This window comes from Hibiscus syriacus, unplaced genomic scaffold (assembly GCF_006381635.1).
Source record: "Hibiscus syriacus cultivar Baekdansim isolate YM2019G1 unplaced genomic scaffold, ASM638163v2 tig00110610_pilon, whole genome shotgun sequence".
NCBI classification, from domain to species: Eukaryota; Viridiplantae; Streptophyta; class Magnoliopsida; order Malvales; family Malvaceae; genus Hibiscus; species Hibiscus syriacus.
In genome coordinates this window covers 2,700,866-2,711,054 of record NW_024062800.1, presented here as the reverse complement: position 1 = coordinate 2,711,054, position 10,189 = coordinate 2,700,866, and the positions used below count along the sequence as shown (strand labels likewise).

The following is a 10,189-nucleotide window of genomic DNA, read 5'->3' as shown; positions in this document are numbered from 1 at the left end:
TTGAAAGACAAAAAGGAAAAACAAAAGAGAAAAAGAAACAAAAACTGAAACTTACCTTAGGTGTTGTCATTGTGGTCTCACCGGAGCTGTAAGAGCCCATCATCGTTGTAGTAGACATTGATTCTCTCGAGCTGAAGATCTTGGTCTCCTTGGTAATGACCGGTTGGATCTATACCGTGCTCAACACAAACCACCTCCCAAAACTTGGCTCTGATTTGGTTGCCGCACTAGCCACCTTGAATGTGAAGGATCTCACGCATCTTCGATTATGGAGAGAAGATAAACTAGAAAGGATAAATAGAGAGATGTAAAATTGAAAATGGAAGTGGGAAGAGCTTGGTTTTTATATAAAATATATTTCATTTAGTTTTGGTCTAATTTTGATTTTAGATCCTCTATTCTACTCAAATTTAGAGATTAATCCTTTTACTTTTTGATCCCTCTAAAATTCAATATTATTAAAATGTTATATCTATCTGCTTGTCGCACGTGGTGTTCATCGTCTCCTACAGAGAGAGTTTGTGCCGGTTGAGCTTTTGTTTTTTATTTCTTTTCCTGCTTTGTTTGTTGTGTACTTTACTTTGGTTGGCGCTTTGTTTCTTGTCTGGGTGCTAGACAACTGGGTTTGTTTTCTTTTTTTTTTCCTTTAACATAAATTATGGAGAGGCCTTTCAATTTCCTTCACTAAGCCACAAGCTCTTCTTTTCTTTTTTAATTTTTGTTTTTTATCACTGCAAATCTGCAATGGTATTTGGCCAGAATCCTCGAAGAGATAGTGAGTATGATGAGAACGAGATTGGAATCAGTGAGACACAAGGTTACATTGACCTTAATGATGATGTACAACAAACAACAGCAGCAAATGAGGGCAGTGGCAGTCATGCAGAAAAAGTAATCGAAGAGAATGATCCTGTTAAGCCACTCTTTGATGAAGTAACCTTCATTGGTGCATGAAATAGAAAGAATGCAGGAGGTGCTAAACAGTGGATTTGCAATCACTGTAAAGGAAAGTATACAAGTTCGTACACTAGAATTCATGTGCACTTCTTTGGAGCCCCATTGGGAAAAAAGGCTGAAATTAGAAGATGTCATGTTGTAGCGAAAGGTCGAGACACTTATGAACGGTTACAAAAGAGGATGAAAGATGCCGAAAAGCTAGGAGTTTGTAAGTCGTTAAAAAGCTCTATAGTTACAAAAAGACAGAATTTAAGCTCTAAAAAACCGTTAGAGCAATCTTTTTCTATAATGGAGAGAAGCGCGGTAGATTTAAAAATCGTGAGGGCTTTGTGTGCAAACGGGATCCCGTTTAACGTTTTGCGTAATCCATAATTTCGTGAAATGATAAATGCAATAAGAAAGGCATATGAAGGTTATAAAGCGCCATCTAGCGAGAAAGCAAGAACCGTTCTACTAGATGAATGTGTTAGAGATATGGAGAAGGACCTAACACCATTTAAAGATACATGGCACTCACAAGGTCTTTCTATTATATCTGATGGGTTGACAAACATCAAACAAAAACCCTTAATCAATGTTCTTGCTATGAACAATCGTGGTTTTATGTTCATGTATGCCAAAGATTTTTATGGGGTGGAGAAAACTGGAAAAGCAATTGTTGAATTTTTTATCCAAGCAATTGAATCTATCGGCCCAAGTAATGTTCTCAGTGTCATCACAACGCAACCAATTGCAAACTTGCGGGAAAGGAAATCGAAAAGGTATACAAGCATATTTTTTTGTCACCATGTTGTGTGCATACATTAAACCTGATTTTTAAAGACCTTGCAAATGATTTTATTTGGCTAGAGGATACATATAAAAAAGGTAAAATGATTGTCAAATATTTTTTGAACCATGGACAAGCTTTATCCATTTTTAGAGATAATTCTAAGTTAGAGCTACTAAAGATTGCAAAAATCCATTTTGCCTCTCACTACATTTTGTTGAAGAGGTTAAACACTTGTAGAGAGGCCCTTTCAACAACAATTGCTCTAAATTCATGGAGAGATTGGGCAAAAAAAGGCGATGAACATACTAGAACTATTGCACAGCTTGTTGTGTACACTATCAGAGATGATGATTTTTGGAACGAAGTTGAAAACATTCTAAAAATCACAAAGCCTATTTTCTTGATGGTGAAGTTTTGCGATGGTGAAGGCCCAAAAATGGGCAAAATATATGACAAGAAGGATAATATGATTAAAGAAATCAAAGACTTGATGAAGGAAAGTATAAATGCATCTTATTTCCCTCAAGTAGAACAAATTCTATTGAAAAGATGGGAGAAAATGAACATACCTTTGCATTGTTTGGGATTTGCTTTAAGTCCTAGATTTTATGACACACGTTTTCTTGAAACGTTAGCACCGGGTGGCATACGAAAAAAAGCACCTAACCTTGATAAAGAGGTTGTACAAGGTGTCATGGAAGCTTTTAGTCGCATTGCTGAAAATAGAGACGAGGAACGGATGTTACGAGAACAATTTGCCACGTTTTACATGTAAAAGGGTCTTTATTCATTACCTGCAGCTTAATTGGATGCGGTTACTATGGAAGCAATTGACTGGTGGTCTACTTATGGCGCAGAAACACCAGAATTAGCTGAAGTGGTGAAAAAAAGCTTGTGACAACCTATAAGCAGTTCTTCAGCCGAAAGAAATTGGAGCACCTATTCCTACATTCATAGTGTGAAGAGGAATCAACTTAACTGTAAAAGGGCGGACAAACTTGTTTATGTTCATTCTAATATCCGCTTGAGTTCAAGGTTTTCTGAAGCATATAAAGAAGGACCACACAAGAAGTGGGATATGGATCCCGAATCTACAAACTTGGAAAGCTCAAGGATAGAAGATATGGTGTGGGAAGATCTGGAGGAGGATGAAGACAACGATAATGGAAAAGGAAAAAAATCAAAGGGTGGAGTAATTTTATTAATTTTATCATGTCTTTTAAAGTTTTAAGTTTATTCATGACTTTATGAGTTTATGTAATTTGTTTTGAGTCTTTTGACTTTTGAAGTGTTAAATTTGTTTTGAACTTTGAAGTATTGAAGTTACTGAATGAAATCTATAGTATTGAAGTTACTCTAAGATATTTGAAGTCTTAAAGTTACTTATAAAATTTGATGTAGAAAAATAACAACCTAAGAAACTGGTACATCGTACCAATTTATATGGTACATCGTACCGGAGCGATCCGAAATGAGTCTACCCATCGTACCGAATTTTAGGGACCTAGCGAATGGCGATCCCGTTCCACGTTCCCATACTGGAATGTACCGCGATCCATGTGACTATGGTTTAGCGTGGGTTGCATGGGTATTGTGTTTTGCTAGGAGTGTTGATATAGTAATTTAATTGCAGAATTTCTTTAAGTTGGTTGATTCTAGCTAGTCGGTTTCTAGGAATGGCGATTTTTGGAGATGTCGTGTGTCCTTGGAGATTTGTTTTTTGATTTTGAGATTACTGATGTGAATGTTGAGTGGAGAGAGATGAAGTTGATGGTTAGTTGCAATGGTCTTCTGGTTGGTCGTGTGCTGTCCAAGTCTGTCGAGGAAGGGTTGGAGGCGAGGCGCACCAGTGGTCTGAATGTTCTTTGATCGAGTGAGTGGGTAGTAGATATTGAATGGATGTCATGGTGTGAATGTTTGTCCAAGGGATGGAATGTGTAGTTCTTGAGCTTTGTTTGGTCATGTTACGTTCTGGTGTGAATGTTTATGTGCAGTATGTGTATCACATTATGAGTAAAAGCTTGAGATGTAACATTGACATGGTGTACTTTTTTCTTCCAAATAGGATTAAGGAGGTTTTTTTTTAATGAGGCTCAAGTCTTTGTATCATTTTACATGTGTTTATTTTTCAAGCATGCAAAACTACTTTAAAAAAATAAATGATAGTATTTGTTAAAAAACAATATTAACTAATAACTCCTTTATACTTTTGTTGAAAAATGGAAATATTACTGTATATGTTAATTTTGAAGAGGGTTCATAATAGAATCTTAGTTCTCATTTAATTAGACAATACTAGCATATATATATATATATATATATATATATATATTATTGTTGGGATACATCACTTTGAATTTGGATTCATTCAATTTATCAATGTTTCAAACTCATTTAATTAGACAATACTAGCATATATTATATGTATTCAATCCTAATAAATTATTAAATAGTTAGTTTTTGTATTTATTAAGTTTTTTTATTAACATGGGTAGATACAAGATAGTATCTGTTTAAAGATAAATCTCAATCCTTTGACAATGAAGGCTCATACCCCTGTTACTCTTGGTGCTCGAACTCAGAACCTTAAAGAATAACAATAATTCATTTACTATTGAGGAGGTCACTCTATTCGTGCAAAATAAAAATTCTACTTCTCACTTTTGTATTTAAAAATTCTAGCACAGTTATTAATGTGGTTAGTAATTGCCTTCAAAATTGATAATTTAGTGTGTCTAATTTCTTGTGATGGCAAATTATTAAGAATGAAATTATTTGAATTTATTTTCAAAAAATAAATTAATCATATAGAATATGATTCCCTAATAATATCTAAAGTTATGCATTATAAATTAGGTACGGATTAATTCTTCATTACTTTTCAAATCAAATTTTAAAATTAAAAGTTATGCATTAGAAATTAGTTAATTAAAAAATTATTTATGATCTTGGTTGAGAGATCTATTTTTTTATCTCATTAAACGTTTGATCAAATTTTGGATTTATATTTTAAACCACATATGTTTTTTTAATTATTTTTGTCAAATTTAAAATTAAATTAATTAAATCTTAATCTCTTATTTAGTTTCAATTAACCACTAAATAAAAATTAATTATATCTTAATCTATTGTTTCATGCTATCTTGTTTGGATTTGGGCATTTCTATTAGGTGGTTTCAACCCCTAATTCATAAATCAAAGTTGGTGTGGGTATCTAGTTTTGCTTTATCTTGGATTTGTGGCATCTCCTTGATGCTAGTGTCACACCCTCAGAACCTTCCAGCCCAAACTATTGCAATATCAGAGTTAAGGTCTAACGAAAAGTATGACCTTAAACGCTTCTTGACACTTCTAGGTCTTCTCTGTGACTAAGTAAGTTCCACATGGATGGTTAGGTTACTCAACACCTATACTTATTAAAGATGACAAATCAAAATAAAAAACACTAGAATTATGTTCGAGATGTACCTCCCTTTCTATTGCATTTCCTCTAAAATGTGTCATCTCTTCTTTCTCTATGAAGTCTGACACTCCATGCATCGAACATTTCTTTCTGAAGTTAAATACTCCCTTGTTACCCCAACTATTCTTTCTAGAAGTTTGTTTCCTTCTATTGTGTTGGTATTTCTTACTCGAAGTCATTTGCTTATTTCTCACCTTGCCCATTGGTGGTTCTACGGTTACCTTGTCCCTCCTTGGCTTAGCTCCTTTTGACCCTTCTCTATTTATGGTCTTTGAAGCCTTGTTCTTCTCCGCTTGAACATGCTCAGTGAGCTCTCCAGCCTCCTTCGACATGGCTATCCCTTTCTGCATTAGGTTACCACTCGCTTTGGTAGAAAAAACCTTATCACACCAAGTCTTGCATGTTCATTATCCTCAGCCTGGTCTTTCCCCCTGGAGTGGTTGGTTCGATTTGGTCACCTCCGCACCTTGTGAGGCACCTTGTACTGGTAGCACTTTAATTCCTTCCTCTTTACCCTTGGCTTGACGACTACACTTGCTATCTCACCAGTCTTCCCCTCGTTCTTGATTGCTTTGACACCTACATTCTCGTCACGTTCTTAACCTGGATTGACTACTTTATCACCTGTAGTCGCACTACATCTTATTGCTCCCTCTCCGGACTTGTCTATCCCTTTGACAATGGTAGCTAGTCGATTCTTCTTGAAAAATCCCCTTATCGCATGGAGACTATCACAGAAGTAACACTTGATCTCCTTTTTTCTCGCCTTCTTCTCCACCACGGACTCAACCTTGTTATTCCCTTTTGATGGCTTTCCTTGGCTACGAACAATCGATAGCCCACCTTGACTATTCAAAGAGATTTTCCCTATCTTCCTATTACACCTTTCTCTGATCTCCCTTACCATTGACACATTCCCTCGGTGTGGGCCTGGATGACTCTATGTTGGTTAGTTTATCCCCCGTAAGCTCTACAACTATGGCCTTCGAAAGTCTCTGGGCATCACCTAGCTCCATCACCCCTACTCTAACTCTTTCGAAGAAGGTCTTGAGCGCACCCCATTCACTCATTGCACCCTTGTATATGAGAAACTCACCCTTGATCTCATCCACCTCATTTCTCAAAGCCATCACCTCGGCTTCATGGGCATTACTCCCTCGAACTATCTCTAACTCATTGAGAACTTGGTGCGTCTCATCCTTGAACATGTCCTCCATGGACTCCAATTTATCATGTCGGGACTCCACAACACCCTGGGTCTCCTTGGTTCACTCCACGGATCTCTCAAGTCTATTGACCACTTTCTCCAACCAAGTTAAGATTTCTAACCTATTGTCCAGCTTATCCATCACATGTTTGAAAGTTTTTCCACTTAACTCATTGAGTAGCTCATGCACCTATTTCTGGGTCTGGCTTTCTAACTCCTCCAACCTAGTAACCCTTTCCTCTACCAAAGTTATCGACGCTCTTAAAGTTCCAACTCTTACTTTTTCCATCTCGAACTCCTTTGCCAAGAACTAGCTTAATCACCCCTAACTAGCTCGAGCGTAAATCCTTGTCAACTTAACTACCAAAGTAAATTGACAATACAGTAAGTAAATCAAACTTACTTAGTTTACCATTTCCACCAAACACGTACAAAATGATCGTTGTCTCCTCATAATAACTCGCTCTGATACCACTTGTCAATACCTCAAAACCTTCAAGCCTAAACTGTTGCAATATCAGAGTTAAGGTCTGACGGGACGTGCAACCTTAGATGCTTCTTGACACTTCTAGGTCTTCTCTACGACTAAGTAAGCCTTACCCAAGCCTAGTGAGCATGCAAACTCACCAAGGTTGGAACCAAGCCCTCAAGGCTTCTAGGATGCATAAACTTTCACACCAACGTGCCTACTCCAAGCCACCAAGGTTGGACTATAGTGTGGAAGTGCAAACACAAGTGTGGCTACTCCTAGCCACCAAGAGAGGTAACAACACAAAGAGACTTAGGAATAAAGCACAAAAGAGGTAGAGTAAATTTAAATGATAAATGAATAACAAACATTGTAAGAAATAATATATATATATATATAACTCTCCCAAGAGAATGAATGGAATGAGATGTTACAAATGAGGAGGGGAGACTCTCTATTTATAATTAAGCTCCCTCTAAATCAATGGTCTAGATTTATTTACATCAATGGCTAAGATGAGCCCAATTAATACATAATCTCCTAAATCAAGGAAAACCAACCTAATCATATATAATTACATTCATTAGTAGGATTCTTTACTTGAATTGGTGTTCACACTGGATATGGAAAGATTCTTCCATAATCCTCCTTGATATGACATTGTTCCTTGCCATATTTGCCAAGCTCCTATGAACATCTTCGAATATGATGCCACTTTTCTTTTTTGCACAGTCAATGTAAACGGGCTCCACAACATACTCCAAGTGATGGGCCAAGTCTGGTGGTCTTGGCAAGCCCGATACTCCATCTTGAACTTCTTTGTCGGACACTTGTACTAATGCTCGAGCCCAACTCCACGGCCCGTGACACTAGCTAGTTGGTTTCCCTCCCATTCTCTTAGCTCCCACTCCAGTGGTCGTGCCTTGGTAAAGTGGCACCAGCTTGAGGGATGTCTTATAGCATCTTTAGATGGATCTCTATTTGAATCAGTTTTGAAGCACAAGGAAGAATCTACTGTCTCTACCTTTTTTGTTGTTATAATGTCGATTATATTCTAGGGGTTAGTTACTTTTATGGTCGGTTTTTGTTAATTACTTCGAACGAATACTGGTTTTTTCTCTATCTCTGTGTTTTGATAACTGATAAGCACAGCCGGAAATAAATTTTTAGCAATATGACAGTTTCATTTCGATCTTAATTTTAATAATAAAGTAAATATTAAATACCTTAAGAATAGATATATGAATACTAATACAAATATTTTTTATTTAAGTATGTTAAATAATAAGGTTAAAAATAATATTTTTAATCAGATCATTTTATTTAAATTTGCATGGTTACAAAAAGTTTCATAATAGTAGTCAAATGAAATAACTTTACAAGAAAAATAAAATGGAAAATGGTAAGGCTGAAAAGAAAAACAAAGGCATGAAACGGCATTTGTTGCCTTTGAAGCCGAGGAGAGCCGCCGCCGCCACAACTACGTGTAAGTTTGCATGAAAATGTCAATAGAAAATATGCTTTTTCCATAAGGGTATTATCATCCTTTAAATTAAATCACTAGGAAACTCCTCGAGGAAACGTCCAGCGATTTTTCATTAAAATATGGGTAAATGTTTAAATTATCAATTTGAATATATTTTAGTACCTAAATTATCAATTTAGGTATATTTTAATACATAAACTATCAATTTAGATCTATTTTAGTATTTAAATTTTAATTTTTTTTAAAATTATATCTATCATTTAATTTTTGTTTCATTTTAATACATCCCGTTAAAAACTTAGTGACACCATATTTTTTTATGGGTAAATTACATGATTAATCACTCAACTATATTCTCACTCCTTTTTTTGTACTAAAGTTTAAAAAATGTAAGTTTAACAACTCAACTTTTAAATTACTCATATCTTAATCACTCTAATTTATTTCATTAATAATATTGTGACATAAATTTTTTATTATTGTTTTATTAATATATAATTAAGAATAAAAAATAAAATTGAATGTTAGTGTGATTAAAGTAGGAGTAATTGGAAAGTTAAATAATTAAATTTTAAAAAAATAAACTTTAGTGACAAAATAGGAGTGAGAAGATACTTGAGCGATGTGTGATGTAATTTACCCATAGAAAAAGTGCTACGTGCAAATCACCTGTTAAGTTTTTAATAGTGAGGTTCAAAATGAAACAAAAACTAAACGTTGTGTATGGTTTTAAAAAATTAAAAATTTAAGTACTAAAATGGATCAAAATTGAGAGTTTATAGTACTAAACGTATATTTTACCCGAAAATATATAATTTTATACACTGTGTTAAAGTAAAAAAATCATTAATATTCTAGGAACAACAACAACAATAAATATATAATTTACATATATTTAAAAATATAAAATGTAATAAAATTTAAAACTTATCATTATTTCAAGTTAATTTCTTATATTTTTATTAAAAATGTATCAAAAAACATTTTTAAAATAATAATAATAATAATATGAAAGTATTTTTATCATAATCATTATTTATATTATATATACCAATTAAGAGTCAATCTAGTGTAATAAGATGTTATATTCTTTTAAATAAAATCCAATAATTCAATTTTTGACGTTATGAATATAAAAATGTAATTCAGATAAAATTATCATCTCAAAACATCTCTATAATAAATTTTTATAGAATTCAATCTAAATTAATCGGTCAACAAATAACAGAGAAATGATACTATAAATAATATCCATACCAAATAAAATATCTTTTAACTAAGTCAAATGAACATCCTTTCAGTTTATAAAATATTAAAGAAATTTTTCAAATGATAATGAATATATGATAACATTACATTCTCACACACTTATATAATTTTAAACTGGAAGTTAACTTATATTTAATTATTTTATAAATTCGTTACTGATCCATCGACGTTTAATAGTTAAATAAATTTTTATTTGGTATATTTTATATATATATATATATTAAAAACCGCTTTACCTGAAAGTTCGGGTCTGGAAAAAGAAATGAGAGATAAAAAAGGGTTTGTGTCAAATTATTATTTTTCTTCTTTGACTCTCTCATTTCTAACATAAGAAAAGAAATCTTCTTTTTCTTTCAAATTATATCCGACTCTTTTTATTTTTCTCTCTTGTTGACTATTGAGCTGATGGTGGAGGAAAAATGATTTGGAAAGGAAGGTGGTTTTGCCATTAATGGTGGATTCAAACAAGTTTTCGTCAAGTAGAACAAAAAGGGCAAGAGGAAGAAGAAGCTTAGCTAGCTTTGATTGGCGTTGTTGTTATTTTCGTGGCTACCAGTAGAGGCAAC

General features: G+C 33.9%; 1 protein-coding gene across 1 annotated transcript; it reads left to right on the top strand.

Moving 5' to 3' along the window:
* Window positions 1–1,338: 1,338 nt before the first annotated feature.
* On the top strand, window positions 1,339–2,504 carry LOC120135622. Its single transcript, XM_039151871.1, has 2 exons — window positions 1,339–1,718; window positions 1,880–2,504. Exons 1-2 carry the CDS (start codon window positions 1,339–1,341, stop codon window positions 2,502–2,504), a joined length of 1,005 nt encoding a protein of 334 aa, XP_039007802.1.
* The last annotated feature ends 7,685 nt before the right edge of the window (window positions 2,505–10,189 follow it).